This window comes from Xiphophorus maculatus, chromosome 20 (assembly GCF_002775205.1).
Source record: "Xiphophorus maculatus strain JP 163 A chromosome 20, X_maculatus-5.0-male, whole genome shotgun sequence".
Lineage (NCBI taxonomy): Eukaryota > Metazoa > Chordata > Actinopteri > Cyprinodontiformes > Poeciliidae > Xiphophorus > Xiphophorus maculatus.
The window spans coordinates 30870282-30893495 of NC_036462.1; the positions used below are offsets into that span (position 1 = coordinate 30870282).

General features: G+C 38.5%; 2 protein-coding genes across 11 annotated transcripts in view; one reads left to right on the forward strand and one right to left on the reverse strand.

The window, feature by feature from the left end:
* On the reverse strand, nucleotides 1-18219 carry usp48 (ubiquitin specific peptidase 48). Of its 6 annotated transcripts, none has more exons than XM_023325010.1 (28): nucleotides 18129-18219; nucleotides 17311-17492; nucleotides 16608-16728; nucleotides 16321-16462; nucleotides 16069-16196; nucleotides 15636-15760; nucleotides 14308-14416; nucleotides 13788-13921; nucleotides 13256-13341; nucleotides 12367-12546; nucleotides 12081-12218; nucleotides 11772-11921; nucleotides 9720-9920; nucleotides 9341-9452; nucleotides 9129-9265; nucleotides 7971-8045; nucleotides 7709-7833; nucleotides 6928-7050; nucleotides 6783-6844; nucleotides 6465-6575; nucleotides 4714-4838; nucleotides 3659-3765; nucleotides 3098-3205; nucleotides 2234-2416; nucleotides 2027-2152; nucleotides 1901-1949; nucleotides 970-996; nucleotides 1-792 (listed from the first exon to the last, which is right to left on the reverse strand). In XM_023325010.1, exons 2-28 carry the CDS (start codon nucleotides 17442-17444, stop codon nucleotides 770-772), a joined length of 3141 nt encoding a protein of 1046 aa, XP_023180778.1. In that variant the 5' UTR covers nucleotides 17445-17492; nucleotides 18129-18219; the 3' UTR covers nucleotides 1-769. The 6 variants fall into 6 exon arrangements, 5 of the variants coding, with proteins under 5 accessions (XP_023180778.1, XP_023180782.1, XP_023180781.1 ...); XM_023325014.1 differs by lacking the exon at nucleotides 18129-18219 and adding an exon at nucleotides 17914-18053 and having other exon boundaries at nucleotides 9720-9917; XM_023325013.1 differs by lacking the exon at nucleotides 18129-18219 and adding an exon at nucleotides 17914-18053 and having other exon boundaries at nucleotides 9129-9262.
* The window catches only part of camk1 (calcium/calmodulin dependent protein kinase I), an 18005-nt gene continuing 12874 nt past the window's right edge, over nucleotides 18084-23214 (forward strand). The window contains exons 1-5 of one of the 5 annotated variants that reach the window (XM_023325016.1): nucleotides 19464-19651; nucleotides 19775-19841; nucleotides 19926-19980; nucleotides 20466-20564; nucleotides 21952-22063. In XM_023325016.1, the coding sequence (XP_023180784.1) occupies nucleotides 21978-22063 (86 nt within the window). In that variant the 5' untranslated portion in view covers nucleotides 19464-19651; nucleotides 19775-19841; nucleotides 19926-19980; nucleotides 20466-20564; nucleotides 21952-21977. Of the gene's footprint in view, nucleotides 18099-19463; nucleotides 19981-20120; nucleotides 20395-20465; nucleotides 20565-21951; nucleotides 22064-23214 lie in introns of those variants that run through there. The other 4 variants (XM_023325015.1, XM_023325018.1, XM_005814298.2 and 1 more) reach the window with 4 other exon arrangements.

Consider the following 23214-nt stretch of genomic DNA (forward strand, 5'->3'; position numbering starts at 1 on the left):
GTGCCTTGAAAATAGCTTTATTGTCCATAAGAAATAACAGTGAAAAGAGTTGGACATGTAACTACTTGCCTTCCATTTCTTACTTTCAATTCACGTTTTTAACTGTTGAAAATAATAATACTGAAAATTTTTTTTTTTTAAAAATCAGCTTTTATACATATCCTGCTGTTTTTTTTTCATGTTTCTGACTGGTAATGTGTATGGTACTGATTTGATGTTAAGTTGGGCTAATAAATGTTCTAACATTTAAGAGCAGTGATATTTACTTGTGCATTGTTTTGACAATTCTGGAAATTGAACGGTGAGTACAAGAGCCTCCACATAATGAAAAGACGAAACATCGTCTCAAGTTTTCCTTAAACTATAATTTAAAAAGAAAAAGCAAAACAACAACAACAACAAAAAAAAAAAAAAACCAAAACAAAAACAGTTAATTTTCTTGACCGAAAGTCGAAATAAGCCGAAGCCACAACTTGGGAGAACTACAGGTCCTTTCCCTTTTTTTCCCCCCAACTTGCTCAGGATTGGTCAGACTGAAATAAGCGCGCACACCGTTTAAATGAACAAACGTTGAACTTTAGAATATATCAAAAACCCAGCTATCCTTATGCGAAGGAAAACAGATTCTTTACAACATAGTCACAGTTTTAATAAAGAAAACCTAGCCAAAACATAAAAAATTAAAGCACTTATTTATATATATTGACACTTCACATATTCAAGCATTTCTCCTCCATGGAATTTAGTTATGGCTACAGCAGAACGTTCCTCAGTGACCAAGGAGGCCCGTACCTAAAGAGGGACACAAACACTGGTACGATTAACCATATCCGTCTATTAAACTCATACGTTCACATGCTTTCCAGCACTTCAGACAAGTATGTGAAGTAATTTCACTAAAGATGATGTCACTCCTGTGATAAAATAAAACCTGACATAAAATGAGTAAAAAAAACCAAAAACCCATACCTTTAAATCCCTCCTCAGGCATTCTGACTGTAAAACAAAGGAGACAACTCTATTTTACAAAGTCAACGTGTTTCTATATATATAGTGATGGTGTTAGCAGTCGAAGCATGTCGCAGACTTTGCAGCCTCAGTTTTGTGTTCTATGGATCGCGAGATGTGAACGAGTCAAACGTACAGAACAACATCAAGGACATCGGTTGTACGACAGGAAGTATGGAAACTTCACTGTTTTTTATGATGTTTGTTTTTCAGTAAACTGTTTATTTGTAAAAAAAAAATAATAATAATAATACAAAAATAAAGTAGTAGACTTGCAAGCCGAGTTCTTTATTTGCAAGAACTATACAAACAAGCCTTGTATAAAAAAAGGCTTGTTTTAGTAATCAATTTTTCTATTGATTATTCTGATTAATTGGAAAAGAGAACTGGCACATTGTACAGATTTTTAATTGGACCACAGGCCTTTTTTTATACCATACTAAAAATACATTTAAAGATGCAAGGTCACCGATATTTATTTATTTTTTTTTAATGAGAAAATAAAAATTGTATTTCCTAAAATGCAAAAACATAACATTCTTTTGGTGAATTTGAACCAAGTGAAGCTAAAACTGGGCTTCTTGTGGAGTTTGGGGTAAAACATGATTACAGACAAAGGTATTTTTAAAATATATTTTGTACAGTTTTGACTTGATTACTCCTCTGAATGTTTTTTCAGAAAATGGCATTTATTTGAGTTCGTAATTCCAGTTAACAATTAATCGATTACTTTATCAGTTTAAGATTACTTCCATTACCAATTAATCCGATTGATTGTTTCAGCCAAAAAAAAAAAAAAGACAAAAGTTCGAGGCCATAAAGAAACATTTGTGTCACTGCCAAACTTTTTAGCATGAAATTACACACCTGTAGATCACATGAAGTCACTCACCTTGATAGGCATCATCCATGGCAGCATAATCTGTAACTGGTTCATCAGCCTGAGAAAGGTGATAATGAAACATAGATTTGATAGTTGCTAACATTCCCAGTCGTGAAGCCATGAAGCAAATCAAACCTTTAAACAGATGATGCATTCTGGGATAACGCCCAGGCTGCCTAAAGTGGCCGAGTCGTCCGTGAGACTTTTCCCGTCGATAGAGAGGTTCTGGTCGAATGGAGCCACAGAGAAGGCGTGCATAATCTACAGTCACACACAACATGGTAAGAGTTAGCGGTGCAGAACAGGCCGACAGCACTGGACTGTGCGGTGGGCGGCCCTCACTTGGATTTTCAGCTCTTTTAGTGTCTGGTTTGCTGAAACGATGAGTGCCTTCTCTCCTCTGAGCTTCCTGTGGCGCGTGCTTCGTCTGATGCTCCCTGGTTTCATCGTGTTGGTGACTGCAGGAGCAGCCACCACAGCTGCGGTGCTGTCGCTCAACTTTAGCCGCTTCGCCGTGTCTTGGGCCTGAAGAAAAACATTTTTTTGATTTTTAGCTATCAACGGATAAATTCACAAAAAAAAAAAAAAAAAAACTTTTTTTTTTTTTTGAACATGGTAAAAATGAATCTCTAGTTACAGGGAAGAGAGGGAGATGAGGATCGGGACGATGTAAAACAGGGGCGTCAAACTCATTTTCATTTTTGGCCTACATCAAAAATCTGCATGTTCTTAAAGGGCCGGTTGTGCCAGAATATCATAAAAATATCAATAAATAGCTGTTCCTCCAGGATTTTGTGATTGTTTTAGTGGTTTTTTTTGCAATCAAAATTGCAGATTTTGTGGTGCCAATTTAGAAATGTTTATGATATTTGCGCTAATGTATGATGTTAAATGGGAGTTTTTATTACTCACCATATCAGTCACAGACTACAACTTGACATCAAGTAAGGCTGAGGCAGCAGTCACTTACACTCAGTGTTTTTGACCAATTTTGAGAAAATTTGCAGTGAAATCAGAAAAAAATGTGGCGATTTGTTGATTCTGTGTGAATTTTGCAAATTTGTGAAAAACTGGAAAGACTTGTCGATGTAATTTGGAGTCTAGAGGGCCACATAAAGAGCTACAGTGGACCAGATTTGGCCCCCGGGCCTTGAGTTTGACACTTGTGATGTAAAACATTCAAGTATGTCACAGCAGTCCAGTTACCTGACTGAAGTCTGGGTCTTTCTCTCCGTCCACCTTTGGAAGCTCTTCTCTCTCCTCTTCTGCTTCAGAGCTGCACGCATTCAGCTCTGGGGCGCCGTCTTTAGCCATCTACGTAGAGGACAGTGTGATAAAGTCAAATGTCTGTACACTAAACTCCTTACAGAAGATAGTTGGTCCTTTTTAGTAGCGCATCGATAAAATCGGCCATGATTTCCTTCATTTCGGGATCGGCCAATACTTACATGAGAAACTGTTCTTATCTATTTCCACAACGATCTGAAAATCAGCCATTGTTCCCTTCTGCTCTGATGTGAGAGGCATGACAGATCCGTCCACCAGACACAGTCACCCCACTGACGCCAATTCAGTAAATTTGTCGTTATATTTAGCAACTTTTCAGAGAAAAATTAAATAGGTATAGACCAAAACGCAAACTGGCAAGTCAGGCTTCTTGAAGATCGGTGATCGGCCAGAAAACTACAATCTGTGCAGCCCTAGTTCTTAATAAATTAATTGTGGTAGTTAAGGTTTAGTATGTTCTTCTGTGTGTGTGCTTCATACTGTTTTGTCTTCAATGACTTTGCGCACGTAGACAGTAGCCTGGGTGTACTCTCTCAAGTCCCTCTGCTGCTGGAACAGGAAACTTTCTCTGCATTCCCAGCACAGATCTAAATCCAGACACAGTTGAATAAAAAAATATGAAAGATCCACAAAACACAGATATGAGACCTAAAAGGCTTTAAAGCTGCACTACGTGACTTTTATAAAAGATGGGGTTTTTTTTACGTCTGTTAAAAATATCACTATGTTGGGACTCACTTTATTTGTAGTAGCTCCACTCCCGACCAAAAATAATCAATGAAAGCCAGGAGGAGGGTCTTAGCGCTGTCAATCACCCTCATGTACTCGCTGCTAAATGTGCTAATGGCAGAAAAACAATTAACAGTTACTGGAAAACTGTTTAGCCATTGGCACTGATGGCCATGCTAACTACCTTAGCATTCATGACAGGCTATGCTAGCTGCAGCGTAGCAGAGAGCAAGGGGGGGGGGGACATGAACCCGGAATGAGCAGCGCCACACAAGATTGTGATCGACAGCACTAAGACCCTCCTCCTGGTCCTGATTGGTTGAACAGTGACAGTTTCAACAAATATGAATAAAGATACTTTTTATACTGCAGCTCTTAAGCCTAGTTAAATCCAAAAATGCTGCCCAAACTGGAAAGAGAAACATTAATGGAGTTGCCTCATGGCTCTGCCAGCTGGTTATGAAACTAGAAATAAATGCTACTATTTCAGATTTAAAAGATCATACGTTTATCTTGGTGGTCTAAGTACTAAAAAGTAGTGGGCTTGTCACAATATTAACATTTAAAATGGTAATTAAAATACCATTTTCAAATCCACAGCAATTTTTTTTTGAAGGCACAGGGTTCTTTCTAGTTAAGGTAAAAAAAAGAAAGATTCATAACAATATAATACTATTTTAACCTCTTTAATTAGGGCAAAAGCAATTAAGAAACAATTCAGCCCTCGTTCAGAAAAATATCCAATTTAAAAATGTCACTTGCTATAAAAGTCAAGAATCGTTTCTTGGACGTGGACGAAATCTTACCAGGCTGGGTGGTGTACTGCGTCATGGAGCTCTCCGTCTGTCTCACACAGTGGATTGCTATTGGCTTGTCAACAATGAAGAGTCTGCTGATCACTTCCCATTCGCTCGGCCACAGCAGAGCTATACTGTGCAAAACAAACAGCACAATGTGAGAACGTTGCAGTTGACAGTAAAGGTTCCCCAACAGTTTATTATTAGTTTCCTAGTAAAAGGGAAAGCAACAGATTATTATTCTTATTATTATCCTGCATCAGCTCAGGCTGAGTCTAGGTTCACAAAGTCCTTCCTTTTGTTTCATGTAAGCCACTGCTGCAGGAGGAGCCATCAACTGTTGATGCTTGAAATGTGAATAAAGACTGTGACTACTCAGTGAAATGAATCCTCTGGTTCCAGCAGAACCAGAACCAAACATGGAGAAGCAGCATTCAGCTTCTATGCACCACAAATCTGGAGGAAACTTACAGAAAACTGCAAAACTGCTGAAACACCGAGCTTCTTTAAATCAAAGCTATGAACCCACGTGTTTCAAGCTGCCTTTGATTAGCAGTAAACGGGACATTGGTCAACATATTTGATTTGTCTTGATGACGGCATTTGACGAAATATGTTTATTGCTTGTTTTTATTATTGGTGACTAAACGACGTTTTATGTTTTATGAAGCACTCTGAACGGCCTTGTTGCTGAAATGTGTCACAGAAATGAACTTGAAGAGACTATCACAAGTTGCCATGGGGATAATTATGACTTAAACTAGGCAGTTAGTACTAATAAGTCAGTACTTCAGGGATCAACTAAGGAAAACCAAAATCACATTGCTGCTTGATTTCTGAAGTGAAATTAATTAACTAGAATACTTTAAAAAATGGATAAAAGTGCTAACCTCAGTATAACAACAGGCTTATGGAGTTTTAATATTAAACCAAACATGTCATTGAAACTTTAAGTTTGGCAAGTACGTTTACATGTGGATTATTCACTGTGCTGTTCTGTTAATAGCTTTATAGAACCTTAACATGTTTTATGAGTATTGTCTGAAATAGCGTAAAATACAGTTGATCATCTGGAGTCGTTGCTCTTTCGTTCGTACTTTACATCCCACGACTCAAAGTTTGATTGATCTTTTTAAGAAGTACTCGGCAGTAGTTCTTCAGACCGTTTCAATAGAAAGCCCTTTTAAGCCTGTGAATCATCCAGGGCTTCTAAACAGTCTTCCATCAACAAAAAACAGCAAAGAAGACCAATTAAACTTTCTCAGCATGATGTTGAGAAGCAGGTGTTTCGCAAAAAAACTAAAAATTCTCGCATTTTGTTTTGACAGAATTTCCAAACACATTCAGAAGACTATAGAGGCCGTTTTGGACCAGTGGTGTTATTTTTAAAGGTCTTTTAGTTGAAAACAGGCTACTTTCAGCTTTTTTACGCTCTTCGTTAGGTTGTGCTTATGAAATGACCTTGTTATTTCATAAACTTTTTTTTTTAATGCTTTCTCAGAAGACTGCATGGCGGTGCTGATCTGGATAGTGTTGCTCCATTTGATTATGTACCGATTGTCAGGTCAGAGCATAATAGTTTAAGAATTAACAATCAAAAACACTGAGATAAAATTTGAGCCCATTCCTGCCAATCACAATCTTAAAGCACATCCAGAGAAAGAAAACTTTGAATATCCAACAGAGAGCTGTGAGAAAGGTCATTTTAAGTTTGTTTTTTTACAGGAAACACATTCAAGATGTGACTGATCAGAACTCACTGCTGGGCCTCTCCATTGATTAGGGAGTCATAGGTGAACATGAAGCCGCCGTGAGGACAGAGAAGCAGCGAGTTGCCAACATTAGACACTGGAGAGGATTTAGTGGGTCTCCTAAAAAAAAGAAGAAAGTTCATTTGTTGCTGAGAAACTAGGGGAGAGTTAGCCACATCAGTAAGCAAAGAACAAGAACAAAGTTATCACAAGGTGAGCGGCCTACTAAAACATCCTAACAGTTACATTTATCTGAATAGTCGTTCATTTTTCACGGTTTAGACAAGATAAGACAGACATTTTCCTTTAATGATGAACAACACCTACCTGATAAACTTTCTCCACTCTTCCACAAAAAACAGAGGGACTATGTAAAGTTTATCTGTGCCCTGGAGGAACCAACCACAGATGCATCAGTGAGCCACATGAACTGGAAATGAAAGCCTTCGCAGCCGACGGCTCTGCGTTTTACCTGCGGCCATTTGGTCAGAACCGGCCGGTTTTTTTCATGGAACAGGTTCAGCAGCTGGTTCTTCTGCTCGAGAGCCATCATCTTACTGACCGCCTCGTTGTCCTTTTCCTCCTGCTCCAATGTCTGACAACACAGGCGCAAAAAAAAAAGGAAAAAAAAAAGCTTTATAGCACTAAAGGAAGAAGATCTGGCGATATCGAAACATGACAATGTTTCTCGTTGAGTTCACGGCACTAGCCAGTTGCGGACGTCATGACTGCTATGATGAAGTTGCAACAGCAGACGCCCTAACTACAAACTTTGATTGATAATATATACAGATATGGAATGTTTTTGTACAAAGGGTATATCATTTTAAAACCTACTAAAAGACTGATATTGTTGAATCCAAACCTGCAGAACTGATTGAGGGTGTACCTACTTTTTTACAATGACTGTGGTATCTAGTAAGTGCTAATATTTACCCCACAAAATCCCTCTTCAAAAATCCTAACTATCCTTTTCTCCAACCCAGTCAACATCGATTGAAAGACGCCATAAAATGAAGTGCAATTCATATTGTACTCATACGCTAACCATCAAGTGTATAGAAAACTTAATAATTTGATCTGAATTTGCAACCTAACACCTGCAAAACTCTTGCAATAGGACGAGTTTGCCCTGTGAGTGAACCGACCCTTCAAAGATAACTTCTATGAAAGAAATGCAGACAGTTGGCTCAGAAAAAAAAAATCCACAGATGGATGGATGCGGGAAGATGCAGACAGTGAAAGTCCCCCACCAGACACTGCCGACACGGCTCCTGCATGTGGGTGAACTCTGGGGCTCTGGGGAAGTATTCTCTCAGCTTCGTCCACACTTCAGTAGATACCAGCTTCCGCTCCGTCTCCAGGATACTCAGTGCTCCTGGCGCAGACGCAAAAACATTGTGGGAAAGAATACATGATTGAAATGTCAGCTTCAAATATTTTGACAAAAAAAAAAAAAAGGGTTACTGATGGAAGGTAAACATTATTTTTGATGCTGGTGTTGGGGGGAAATACCATGAGTGCAAACAATGTCTTCATTGAAAGTCTTCATCTCATCTTCAGCTCCCGCGGTGGCCTCCATCCCAAACTCTAGGAAATAAAAACAGTAACAAAAAAATTCAAACAGTAGGCTGGGCTCACAAACAAACTCGCATTAGGCTGCAGGTTTCACCTACTGAGTAGGTAGAGACATTGATTTGTCTGTTTAGCTATTTTCTATCAGAAACTTTAGTGGGAGACAGAAACGTTTTACTTTAAGCTCCAATCTGAATATCTGCTGCTGATGTCACTTTGTTCTAGTTATGCAATTTCAAGTTATGATATATCTCTAATCTAAGCAGTAAAGATAAAATCAGTTAGAAATCCTTAAAAATGCCCTTCATTACATTTGGCAGTAATGACACAAGCCCATCTAGGCAACACCACGAAGAACAGCATTAACAGCACTTCACTTTTTCCACATCTTGCTATGCACGTTACAGCCTTACTACAAATTGTATTAAATTAATGTCTTTCCTCAAAATTATGCAAGTACCCCACTATGACAATATGGGCATTTTTTTATGTTGTACAGTTGTACTAAAACTAGGAAACCAATAAATCACATTTCTGTATGTATTCACAACCTTTGCTTAACACTTTGGTGATTCACCTTTGGCGGCGGTTGCAGCCTCAAGTCACTTTGAAAACCACACTGCTTCACTGTTAATAATATCATTTTAACTGTAAAAGATGCCCAGATTTAATAGGGGTTGAATAAAATTTAATGAATTTGTGTTTTTGAGAAGGCTCTACAAATCTATATTTCAGTTATGTATTTATTTCTATGAGTAAAGAAATGTTTTTTGTAAAACAAATGTCTTCGTTTTCAAATTCACACATTTGATCAGCATTATGCTGCCCAGTAACATATTCAGATTGTGTTTGACTTTGCTGATTCGCCAATGATGTTGCTTAACATCATCATTGGCGAAACAATGACACAAAGTCTTCAACTAATACAAAGTCAAACACGGTACAAACCATAGCGGACGGGTTGCTCAACTGCTTCAAAAACTAAACGCAGCAAAGGTGTTTGGTTAGCTTGACGTGTTCCGATTCTAGATTGGCTAACAGACAACAGAGATGGTAGCAAGCATTAAAAGACCGGAGAAGCTTTCAGCCATGTCTTACTGTTGTTAGTGTGTGGTCCCTGGCCATTGGTCTGGCCGTTGCTGTGTTTGCTTTCCTGCTCATCTTCTTCCAGCTGTTCCATAGCCAACTGCCTCCAGCTGCGCAAAGACGGCTTACCCACCCAGTAGCCATCACTGCTAGAACACACGGGGATATACATTAACTAACTAAACTTAACTAAACTTTAAGTGTTACGCGGGCTGTTTTGCTACCTGGTTGTGCGCTTTACTAGATTTGAAATTTCTTTGTAGTCTTCGTCTAGTTGTTTTTTTAGCCGCAGCACCCTGCATCGCTCGCTGACACAGTCTCTGCACAGAGAGGAACCTGAACCAACAGGCAAAATAAACTTAAACATGCAAATATTATTCTCAAAAGATAGACCAGATCCAGTATGAATTGCTTTAAAAGGGCCAAAAAAAAAAATACCAAGAATGTTAAGCTGCTTGAATCGAGGCGAAAGATTAGATTATTTTCAGACCTTCTGTTACTTAAGTGACTTACTGCTACAAAAACCTGCCCAGCTGTCGAATTAGGCATTACATTAAAAAACAGTCCAGGGCTTTAGTTGAGACAAGACAATGTTTCACTAACCATCCAGTTTTGGCCCACCACCGTAGCGCTCATACAGGAGTTTTGCAGCTTCCAAAGAAACCCTCTTGATTTCTCCCATATTGTCTGGGTGGAGTTTTCCGTGGGAACAAAGAAAGATGGAGTTGTCAATTTCCTTGGTTGCAGTTGAATCGTCGAGCCACTTCTTCAGCCATTCCAGGGGGAGGAACTCATACAGTTCTTCTAAAGAGGGAAAACATAGAAACACATCAAGCACAAAGAGACTAATTCTGGAACTATGTTTAGTGGTAGCTTCATGTGCTACAAAGCAGCTTTTTGTCCCAGTTTCAGGATAACCTTAAATGATGTATGGAAGACAACAGATGACCTCTGGTGGTGAGGAGGCTGCATGAGCAAGTGTTTGGTGTAATATAAGGCATATTGCTGCTGCCTCTGAGGTGAATACAAGGCTGGATGATACGGCTGAAGAACGTATCAAAAATATAAGCGTTTCATATCAGTCGATACCAATAATTGTCCATACCAATAGTTATTAATTAGTTTATTTGTTTTAAATATCTGAAATACTGGCAAACTGGTGGCGTGACCTTTCCCGTTTTATCCACAGTTTTTGCTCTATGTCGTTTTTTTTTTTTTTTTATTTCTAAGAAGTTATGAGGCACAGTGGGGAAACCTGAAACTGCTGCTGCACAAGTTACTCAGCGGGTTGTTGCTAGGTGACAAAAGAGTGAGTGAGTTAGATGATACCACCAACCTAGCTGAGCTGGCTGTGAGAAACTGAGTGGCAATGGCCTTTCCTCTGCCTACATCTCCCAGAATCCTGTGCAGATTTTGGATTGGAGTTCAGTGAATGTTCTATATGTTGAATATTCTATAAGAAGTGTTATCTGTTGATATTGATTACATAATATATATTGTTATTGCTTTATTGCCCAGCCCTGGGTGAAGTTAAAATCTGAAGCGTAATAGAAGCACCAACATCTGCTGTCTACCGTTTAGACTGCATATGGCTTTCAAAAAGTTGTGACAGATCGGAAAATTGTGCCAATACCTTCTTTTTGGACAAGTCTCTGTTAGTTGGTTGTTGGAAGATATTGGAGCTGCTCTCCTCTCAGGTACTGTTTCCATTTTTTTTTTTAATTTCCAGACAAAACAAACACTGTATTGTTTCAATTTATATTTTTGACATGAAATAATTATGTTATTTGATTTTTTTATTTATTTCAACCAATCAAACTGATTAATATAAGTAATTAGACAGGTGGTCTGGCAGTGTCCCTAACATTTGGCAAAACCTTATATTTCTTTTATGGAAAAACATTTTCAGACACTCCATGGATCACAGAGTTTTCATCCTTTTGGAAGGTGTCGAAACAATTTCCCTCCTTTGAATTTTATTTGGTTTTGTTAATATATCACAAATTCATTGCAACTATTGAAAAAAGAATGGACAAATATAAAAAAAGAAAGAAGTCAAAACGACATATTTACATATACTGGTAGGTAATTAAAGTACTATTTCAAAACTTCACAAAACGTTAGGGATGGTTGGCTCACAATGAACTATAATCAGGTCAAGTAAATTAGACCTTGAAATGTTTAAATGCAACTCTGCAATTGTTCTGTGTTTCGGTATTTATTGCACTCTGGGAACACCTGCAGGAACATAGGTTCCTTTAAAGGACAGTCCTGCCTTCCTCCAGACCTGAAGCTGAATACGACTAACTTTTCATATGGTAAGCGTTACCGTAAATTCACTATAATGCACGAGATCTTTCCAGCCATCCCTGTCTACAATAACTCTTTGAATTAATGTGTTACAACAACATTTAATTTCCCTTTGGGATCAATAAAGTTTCTTCGAATTTGAATATGAGTGACACAAAATTACAGCACACTATTTGAATTTGGTAAAACACACAAATGAAAAGGTGTATTGGAGTAATGTCTTCCATGTGTTGACCTGACTTCCTCTTTGCTACACTGCTCACATCTTAGATTAATCCGAGCTGAGTCACAACCAGTGTGAATGCTTTCTGTGAAGTGGAGTTGTTAAGGAATGTTGTTACCAACCATCTTTTGCAGGTAAAAGGTCGTAGAGCTCTTTCACCTCTTCATGCTTGGCCCTGCCCTTATCCACACTCTGTTTTCTCATGTGGGCCATCTCCATGCACCACTCTTCAAATTTATGGTTATCTTGGTCAACCAACTTCTGAAGGAATGCTATTAGCAAAGATACAAAAAGGTAGCATTAGAAAATGGAAAAAAGACACATAATTGAAACTTTTGCTGAAAGCAAAGTTAAAAAAAAAGAAAAATGAAAATCGGTTAACATTTTTGTTTTTTTAACATCCAGTCACCATAGGAAAATTAGCTACTCACAAGGGACCTCAACATTTGTCCTTGAGGGATTTGAACTCTCGTCTTCCTGGACTTTATAAACCAGCATGTAGGCGTTTCTAGAGCAGTGGTAGCCTTTGCTGCATTTTGGTTTCCGTGACTGCGTTTTGCCCGTCTCAGCTAAACGAAAAGAAAAATAAAAAACGTCGAGTAAGAGTTTACGCCTATCGACATGCACGCCACTGTTAATGCAGGCAGACGTTCACATATCCTTGTCAGGTAACACGTGACAAAGAGTACTATGATTTTCAAGAACTGGGACACTCGCCTATGTCCTCTTCGATGCCAAGTTGCAGCTTCTTTCCCTCCATCTTTTCGATCTCTTCATCGTTGAATTTGTACCAGTCTCCAGTAAGAGCGTCCTTCACGTGAGCTATGTAGTGTCCCGAGTAGGCGCTGATTCCCCGGTGGATCAGCACTGCACTCAACTCATAGACACATTTCTGGTCTGGGGGGAAACAACAGCAGCAGAGTCTGTCATACTTCAGGTGCATCAACTGAACAGATTTGTTGTGGAAGGATATTACTTCCTCAGAAAGTATTTAAAATCTGGCAGGCTATGAATGTACCTACATGAAGACCCTTTTGCACCTTTCATGACTGAATTTACAGAACTGTCTCACCCTTCCTGCTCAAATGCTAAATTCCACAATAAATTGATTGATGGACAGCTAAAATAAACGCTTCTCTGCTGTTTATAACCTATGTCCACATCTTTTATTTTTGCTCGGTTTAGTGCTCTTTTTTAGCTTTGACATAATGTGTACAGCCATTTCAGTTATCTTGTCTTTGCACAATGCCTCTTAGTCATAAGCACACAGACATGCAGCATTCTCACTTCACAGTTGCCTAAAGAAAAATGGGAAACAAAAATGATTTTCTAAAAGGTTACATTTTCAAAAGAAAAATAAATCAATAAATATTTCATTACAAATGCCAAAAAGGTCAATTTGAGAAATGAGCAAAACCTAGGAATTTGAAAACAATGATCCAAGGTTGCTGGTGCTGGACATCTGAGGGAAGCTGTAGCTAAAAAACTTTACCAACTCTAATAAAAGCTAACAAAATACATCAAAACAAATCTGCATTTAAAATGGGGGAACGTGAAAAATCATGTGGCCCATTTCAATATCTGACAGCACAAACTTCATAAATACCTAGTTTTTGTTCCAAGAACGGTTCCATGTCCAGCTGCTCAGGAAAGTTGATGAAAGTGTTGAGCTTCTTCTTCAGACCCGTTTGTCTAAAGATGAAATCAAGCAAAAGTTCATCTGTTTCCTTTAAAAATTGATACATTTAATTATTTTCACATCTGGGTATCTCTAAAGAAGTTTGCCTTCTTCACATACACCATTTAAAAACCTGGTTTTTAAATCCAAAGCAGAGGCTGGCTGTGGGACTGAACTGAAGCCAGTGGAGCACACAGTCCAACATCAGGCTAGCAGTTCTTTTTTATTTTGCATGTGGTTCCAAAGTAAAAGCAAACTAAATGGCCTGAACTAATAAAGCACTTTATCAAGTCAAAGGACTCAAATGCTTTTACACTACATTCAGAAATTCACCCAAACACACTGATGGTGGTAAGCTAGCAAGTGAAACGTCTTGACAAAACAATAAAAATAAAAAACTTCCAAAGTCAGCATGTTTCACTCATTCATTTCCATGTTTCCTTCCAACTCTGTTACTGACCTATCAAAGACAAAGCGCATGAGCTGCAGGTTGAGGGTCGGAGGCAGGCTGTGGAGTCGGATCCTCCGGGTGGCGTTCTGTTTGCTCTGGCAGTTTTCACAGAAGTAGCGGTTCTCTCCATCCAGCTTCTCTTCCTACAAGGTCACAGGCAGAGGGATTAAAACCCAACTCCGGAGTTTTCCACCAGGCACACAAACGCTGACTTCAATGTCATACTATTTATTGGCGCATATCCAATTTGATATGCGCTGATGATTATTGCTTATTTTATAGCATATTTTCTAAATACAAACATAATCTGTGCGACATGGCATATGCTGATATCTTTTGTGATGGGTGGCAGTAATGATATATATCACAATATTTTGGTAGAAAACTTACAATAGAAATGAGTAAAGCATATGCTAATTGAGTGGATATATATGTATATATACTTTATTCTGACCTGTACTAGACGTCAATTACTTAATTCATCTGTTCTTGAAAGTCTAGATCAAACTGAGAACAGAAATGAAGCCACCTTCAGGAACTCAGTGATGCACTCAGTGAGGTTTTTGTGGCCCTGAATATTCAGCTCCAGCTCATAGAACCGCGACGGCAAAGTAGATGACCTTCCACACTGATTACATCTGGAGACAAAGACAAAAACTTCGCATGATTCTTAATAAAGTCACAAAAGTCAAACAAGCATTTTGCCATGGACATGCTACTACAAAAATGACTTCTATAATTCAGAACAAATGGGAATTTCCAAAGCAATGTCGTTTCGTACCTTTGTATATTTTGGCTGACTGTTGCTGCCTTCAGCTTTTTTCTTAGGAATAACATGAACCAAGTGCTCAAAACTAACAAATTGAACCAGTTATTTTTCTTTTTAATCCTGTTTTTTCACTAAAGGATGGGCAAAATAGACAAGATGAGAAGCTGCTTTCACTTAGACCATCACACAGGTATATAGCTAAAATAATTCACTAATATGACTGAAGATTTTGTCAGCTAGTGTGTTTAAATAGAATCAAGTTAGAATTAAAGAGGAACGTTGTGGTGTTTAACCTTATCTGGGCCAAAATTATAATAACGTCATATGTATCCATTCATTGTATTTTCATGTTTTGCTGTACAAACATTTAAATATGGAGAAATTTTAGTGTGGTTCTGACTGTGCAACAACAGAAATGTGACTTATTTTTAACTTACTACTATGTATTTTTGGCAACAGTAGATATGTTACTGGTGTTTATTGTGAGATTTTCTCCTGTCTACTTGAGGAACTAGAGTGGGATCCTTCACTGAAATGCAGTGAGGCCATCCGAAGTCTTCTGATTTTGGAGACATTATTAAATATATCTCTCATTAATGTGGGAATTTAGCAAATACAAATCGTTTTGGTAATTCTAACTACCCTAAAACAAGAGAAGTTTGGTTTGATTTAACTTCAGAGAGTGAGAGAAAAAGGTGTATGTGTCTTTTTTATCTGGACCAAGTGCTTTGATTGTGACACTAACAAAGGAAAAATATTTTTCACATCATGATGCAAAGTCAGCTAGAAGCTCACAGCAAGGGGTTCTACTGTTTTCCACCTAATGGGTCTTTTTAACAGATATTTTAAAATGTTTTCTATTGTGAGAGCGGGAACAATTCAAAAATTATCTGGGCTGAAGTTGGCAAACGACAAACACCAACTCACTCATCTTATTTTGGCATAGTGTGAAAATGGTCATTTCTTATAACAGTCATAAAACAGTGGCACATAGCAAATACAACTCATGGCCTCAGTTGCTTGAAATGCACAAACAAATCTTTTTTTATTATTATTATTTGAAGAACTAAAAAAATAACTGGCCTTACATTGTAACATAGAAGAACTGTCCACAGAACTGCTGCTGGATGAGATTTTGCAAGTTGGGATTCTTCTCCTTAGACAACGTCTCCTCCAACAGAGACAAGAAAAGATTGGAAAACTCCTGGGCATCCTGGAAATAAAAACAAAGACATTATTATAAGTAACCAGACTGATGTTTCCAAGCCGGGTGTCATGTCTGCTTAGTGATTCTGAAGTGTATCGGTAAACTAAATTGATCATGAAAATCCAGTCAACTTTTCTCTCCAGTGCTTGTCAGCCAGCAGTGCAATACCTGCGTTTCTTATCAAATTTTTAGTGAACACAGTGCAGAAAGCACTGCTGTAATTTATTACGTGTTGAAAGTAAATCAACTTTTGAAGTGTTCCAAGCATAAACTAGTTTGGCATTTCTGAAATACACAGTTTGTGTATGACAGACCTGTTGCTGTCCCGTATCCAGACCCAGCGCTTTGACAAGCCCTGACGGGTCAATGTACTTCCTGTTGCTGTTTTGCAGGAGTGCAAAGAGGTACTGCAGATGCTCACATATGGACTGGGGCTCATAATCTGTGCGAGTTACATAGAGAAAAGACAGTTAGTATAATCTGCCAATTCAGCTTATTTTCAACTCTATTTTTTTGAAATGAGAACATTAAAGAGAACATGCTCTGAATGCAGCTTTTAGATTTACCAGAATCAATGTTGTGTTCCTGCGCCCGCGAATTTTGGCACTGATAAAGGCTCTTACGAAGCTCCAGGTTATGGAACCACACTTGCAGGAATGTGTTGACGTAACATGTTGCACCGAGGTTGGTCAGGCCAACAAATATGTTCTGGAATGGGGCACAGAGACAGGAGAGTACAGAAAGGGTTAATTAGAGTATGTTCTAAAATGGTTCCACGAGTGGCACAATCACACCCTATTAGAGAACAGCTGAGTAAATATCAACAAAGCTTGTGCAACTTTAAAAAAAGTACCTTTTCTCTGCGTTCTGAATTTGGGTCATCAATATTATGGAAAGTGTTTTCATCAATCTCACCGAGCCACACCTGTTCCCCAATACCAACAAGACAGTTGGGATTCCCTTTGCAATTCCTCCTACAAAGAAAAATAACCACCATTACCTTTCTTTAGTCGATTTCACTGTAAAAAAAAAAAAAAAAAAGATTGATTCGCTCATAAGTGGAAACTGCAGTATAACTGTACTAAGATGTTCTTTAGATTCAATAATCTCAACAAACTTTGTAATAAACTTTACTGTTCCATCAGACGTCATACTTCAAGATCACACAAAGGCAAATTCTGTGCAGATTGTGAAAATAGAAAAGAACAGTAACAAACAAAAAAAGAGTAAAGCTTTACTGAAACTGGGAGACATGAATCACAAAGATTCCGTGGAAAAGCGATGCGACAATAAAAACGCACACACAGGTTGCAATCTAATCAAATATGCAGCGTTCCTGTATAAAGGTTCCCAAAAACAGCTGATATGAGTTTACAAAGAAATATGTGAAAAGAACATAAACCAAAACTTTGACACATCAATACGAAAAACATTAAGTCGAAGAGAGAAAGCGCTGCTTTTTTAAAGCGAAACTAAACAGGCTCATTGAGATGTCCACTTCAAAATTAAGTTTGCTTCTCCACACACACGAATAGTTGAACATGTTCATACTGTACCTGCAGATTCCTCTTTTGCAGGCTGGGATATTGATCCGATATGCTAGCTCTATGTGTTCGTGCTTAATGTCTTCTGGTTTTACTGTTTCCACCCAAAGCCAAGCGGCTTTCTCCAGTTTCACTCGGGGTGCCATTATCTTAAGATAGAATTCCACTAGCAGGATCGGAAAAGTTTAAAAAGGCTAAACGAACAAACAAATAGACAGAGAAACGATTTAAAAACACCCAAACTGTTCCCAGGATGCTAACACAGTCAGTTAGCTGAAGCTAAATTATAGCATGCAGCTCAATAAGAAGTCCTTCTATCAGTATGCTACTTATTTTTAGCCAACTAATACAGGCCAGTCTTTACTGTCACAACCAACTTACAGTTAACAAACATGACATACATCATATCGCAACAATACAATAAACATTAATATAAGATAACTACCAACAAATAGTTAAAGGAAGCGTCTCTGCTCAACACTAAACTCGTGAAGTTAGCTTGCTAGCTAAAACGTAGCTAGCCCGACTGTTTGTACTAGCAACAAGACCTTCAGTTTATCGCAGTCTGACGCAGATGTAAATAATTTATTGTGTTAAGGATACATATTATCGAACCTCTCATGCGTGTAGCTGCTTCATCAGTGCATACATAATGGGATATTACATTTTATTTGCGGTTTATTTTAGATTTAGCGCCCTTGCGTCAGTTTATAAATAAATAATTCCTCCGCTCAAAATCAACGCGACGTCAACAAGTGACGCAGGCGACGTAGGATAAAGAAGGGAGCAGACGTACACGCGTAAGTCAATTTAACAAAACCTTAACTTACTTGGAAATTTGCTTAGATTTCCATTTCCATGTCAGTTTTAAAATAATACACACAACATTACCAGCAAAAAGAAATAAACAACAGCAGCAAATTCTAACGCCCTCCTATGCTTTGACTGTAGGGGGCGCAATTACTTCTGTAAACACCAATGGTCTTTATAGTTAAGCCAACTCAAACACAAGGTAAAACAAACAAACCCATAGCCAAAATTTAGGTAAGTTTTAAACATTTTGTTGCATCTTTATTTGCATTGTAAACTAGATTTCAAAAGCAATCAGCCATATTTGAGTGGCTGAAGTTTATATGCATCCCCAAATTAAAACACTGTAAAAAAGTTCAATATTTTTTGTCACTCAGAAAGTGACACTCATATATCATATAGATTCATTTCTCATAGAGTGAAAGGTCGCAATCCTTAATTACTTGTAATTTGGATTATTATGACTTATTAAATGACTCAGAAAATTAGGACATTGTCAAAAAGTAAAGAAATGATAACTCATGGTATCACACCTTAATGGACAATCAAGTCGAAACACCTGCACAGGTTTCCTTGGCCGCTATTTTGGGGGTCATCGAGTGATCGAGTCTCTCTGTCCTGCAACCCTTGGATGTGTCCCTGCTCCGACACACCTGAGTCAAACGAATGGTTAATGACCTTTCCAAAAAGTTTAAATGTCATTTTCAGTCATTTTCTTGCTCTATCTTTTGTGTGCCTTGCTCCCGTTTCTTCATTTTGAAACCTAACCTGCATTCTGGTTATGATCCAGCAGCACGAGATGTAAATACGTGACATTTTCCCAGATTTTGATCGGGAGTGCTATTCGGGCCTGCGAATATTTAATAGCAGTTCTGACAACAAAGCGAACTTTAATAAATATAACCACATAAACAACTAATGAAAAAAACCCAACAACTTTTAAATCTTTTATGAAATATAAAATAAATGTAATTTCCGGTGTTGAGTATTGAGGAGACCTCATTTATTCCTGCCCAAAATGATTTAAAAAATCCCACTCATCATTATGATGAGGATTTGATTGACAGTCCTAAGCATTCAGAATCTCCTTTCAGTGCAAACATATCTTGTTTCCCCGGGGGGAAACCACTGGCCTATAGGAAATACTGTCAGTTTCGAAGAGAATCCCTCGAAGTGAAACATGTGTGAACCTGCGATAGCTGCAAACACACTCAGCGCTACTCCGTTAGTCTAGAACCGCACAAAGTGCCTCGTTAAGCAGAGCTTGTTGTTGCAGAGATCCCATTGGTTGTGTGATAAAGCCAGCAGGGTGGTTATGCTGACTCGCTGTGTCATAATCACACGGTGCGTTTTTGCCGAGCTGTTTTGCTTGGCCGCAGCTGTTCGGTCCTGAACAGCTTATGTGCGCATGTGAAGATCTACGTTCAGCAGATGATCGTAGAATAATAACCAGCGGATCCAACAGAGCAGTCCACGCGACGACAGCAATCCAGTTCGCATGTAACGGTTTCACTGCAGGCGGCCATTTCCCCGTTGAGGGACGGTAACTGTTATTTCTATTCTCTTCAAAACACCAGGAAGAGAGACTTGGATATCTTCACGCTAACACAATAAATCATTTTTTAAAAATGTACCGAAGGATTATCATCATTATTCTGCCCTTTAGGCATATCCATGTGCTAGACTGGCCTAGTCAAAGTCAAAGTTGGGGGTGCATTGTAGAGAGTACTGAGGTAATCTTTCCCACCGTCTCCGGTGCATAATAACATTTGTAATGGATTTATTTTGCACGTATGAATATGTAACCCTCTTTTCAGAGAGGATACGTCAGAGAGGCCATACTCCATCATAATACACATCACATAAATTTAAGTAAGTGTGATATTTGAATATGAAATGCATGCTAATTTGCATAATCCCTTTTTGTTTACACATACAACATGTCTCCAACATGTTGACAACATGTCTCCAAAATACCAAGCAAAGATGTAATATTTATTGGCAGAAATGATGAAAAAGATGCAAAGATGCAGCGCTTCCAGGCCTCAAACAGCGCAAAGAAAACAAATTCATATTCATTTTGAAACAGCAATGCTGATGTTTTCACCCGGGAAGAGTTCAGAAATCAATATGTGTTGGAATAACCAGGTTTTCACTGGGGTTCTGCGCAGCGGGCTCTTCATTTTTTCATAGACCTGTAAATAAAACATGGCTACCAAACGAGTCACATATAAAAGGCGTCTGAATAATCAACACTGAGAAGAGATCTCAGCAAATGGACATAAGGTAGCAACCAAACAAAAGCGCCCTCATGATAAAAACGTGACGCAGTTTCCAGCCCTGTACACGTTTTTCAGGCCGCGCGCGAGATGTGAATGAATGAAGCTCCGCCCCGCCCCGGCCACACAGAGCCGCGCGCGGATTCCTCAAGTCACCGCATCTGCCACGCGCCACAGGTAAGAGACACATTTACAAAACTTCCAGCTTAGGGGTTTTGAATAAGATATATATATATTAAATATATATATATAATATTGTTCAGTGTTCGCATCCTTGCGTGTTGTTTTGTTTGAAAGTGTCTTAGAACCTAAAGGCTCTGATAAGTTATAGTCTGTAATCAGTAACTCCGGGGACTAGTTGCTTCTCTATATCAGGACAACATAAAGACAAACTCTGCTTTTTAAAAGTCGTTTTTATTTCGTAGTTAATTTGCTGTTGCCTTAGTCTTAGTCATTATGATTTAAATTTCGATATAAAATGTTGAACAAGACAGTCTGTAAAGGATTTAGGCTGCAATTAGATGTTGAAACTCGTTTGGTCGGGCCCCTTTACTTGGCAATATAATAATAAAACAACTTTAGTTGTGTTGTTTTGTTATTAGTTGAACTAAAATCTGCTCATACGGAATTATACAGAAAAGATTCAGAGCTGCAAACAGCGGGATTGTTAATTTTTTTTTAAATCACGTTATCTCGATAATAAATGGTCAATTTAAAAACATATATATAGAAAATCAAGCAACACTAGTTTGTCGCGCTATTTACAAGGTACACATTTCTAATCTTTTAAGGAAATAACTGAAGAACTCTGATCTGGGGGTCAAATAGCCTTTAATCTGTCCCACTGAACAGCGCTGGAGGAGGCGGAGCAGAGAGGACTGAGGGAATGAATGGGAGGATTAGTTAACCAGCTATTTATCTCTCTAATCCTGTACTTTTTTGAATCTGGTGTAAGTGATGGGTACAAATGAGCTTTACTGAGTAGGAACTGACCTGTCTGCAGCTGGTTATATAAACAGAGATGGGGTGGGGTGACTTCTGAGACATGTACAGATTAATAATTCTGCTGAAAACTGCCTTGAAACCAACATTTGTAAAATAAATAAATAGATAAGTAAGTAAATTGGCAGTTACTTGACTTTATTTGTCAGCTTTTCTTTGACTCTTCAACTGTACAAATTGAGCTCAACACTGATTTGCAATGAATACCTTTATGGATGTCAAACAGTTTATGGAACTACTTACTTGGCCAAATTTTTTATCCCAGCTCATTCAGGTGTTCTCAGGTGATAAGGGACACATTGTCCACGCAGTACGCTCTAGGTCTGACCCGGTGTCTCCTCCTGGTGGGACATGCTGGGGGAAACCTCCAGAGGTTCCCAAGAGACATCCTGATCAGAACCACAAACCACTTCAGCTCCAAAACACAAATATTATATTTAGATAATACAATAGCTTCAGTACTTCCATGATGATCATACTGTCAGAATAAAAGACATTTTTATTGGTGTAGCTTATGACAGAGGACTTGTAAGAACTGCTGGTTTTGCTATGCGTCCTGCAGGAGTCTACGGCAACGTCAGAGCCAAGATGGGGCGGAAGGAGATCATCTGCAGCTGGAAGAAAAATGTCAGCAACATCAAGGATGTGTTCGATTTCAAAGGAAAAATGGGATCGTAAGTACTTCTGTACTACAGTGACTTAACACCTGGCCATTTACATTGGCTATAAACAAACAAACTAAACAAATTAAACACAATCTTCATGCAAATATGCTTTTTTTCCATTTTTACATGTCCGGTCTGGCAGTTTGGTTCTCAGAATAGTTTTGTTTCGTTAGTGCCAAGGACAAGCCCAACTGATTTACTTTAACAAGTGGAGCTTTACAGCTTTCCCTGTTATGTTCCACTTGATGTTTAAATGAAAAAAAAAATTATTATAAATTGTTTTGGGTTTACTTCAAATGTAATGTACAATTGGATGGAAAAGAAAGGGAGATAGGTGGGGCAAAAAGTTTAAATGAGAAGGGGATAAGAGTAAAGGAAAAAAGGATGAAAGGAAGACAAGGTAACGTCCTAGAAAGTCTGCTTCCACACCTGCAGAAAGGGAGAAAAACAACCATTGAGAAACCACAGCCGCAAACAACATACGGCGTTATAACAACAACAACGCAGGTTTGACTCCCGGACCCGACGACATTTGCCGCATGTCTTCCCCCCTCTCCTTCCCCGTTTCCTGTCAGCCTACTGTCGTATAAGGGACACTAGAGCCCACAAAAGACCCCCTGGAGGGGTAAAAAAACAAAACAAAAAAAAAAACATACTTGAAGTGTTGCCTTGATTCTTTCAGGCATGTTTGAGAAAACCTTATATCTCCATGGCAACCATTCAGCTGTGTAAAAGCTTTGGTCCCATCTCGGTGGACCGAACGAAGCTTCTCATCAGAGCTGCAATATCCAAGATTCGCAGCTTGCACCTCGCAGAGCTCCCCTCCCACACGGTCTCTCCCCCTTCTGCTCCTTCAGACTAGCCAGCAGCAATTAGCAAACACCTGGTGAAACTGCACATCTGCTGAGCTCATTATAGGAGCTACTTCTCAGTTCAACATTGGTAAAACATTGTTAAATGGTTAATAGAGGAACCATGTTCTGATGACTTCCATTCAATAACCTAGTTAGACAGTTTATCAACAAAAAAGAGTTGATTTGGGGGGGTTTAGTTTAACTTTAACATAGTTACTTGTTTATGCTATAAGCAAACAAACTAAACTGAACTAAGCTAAATGTGTTTTATTATTGTCATCATGTAGTTATATTAATCAAAAGCAT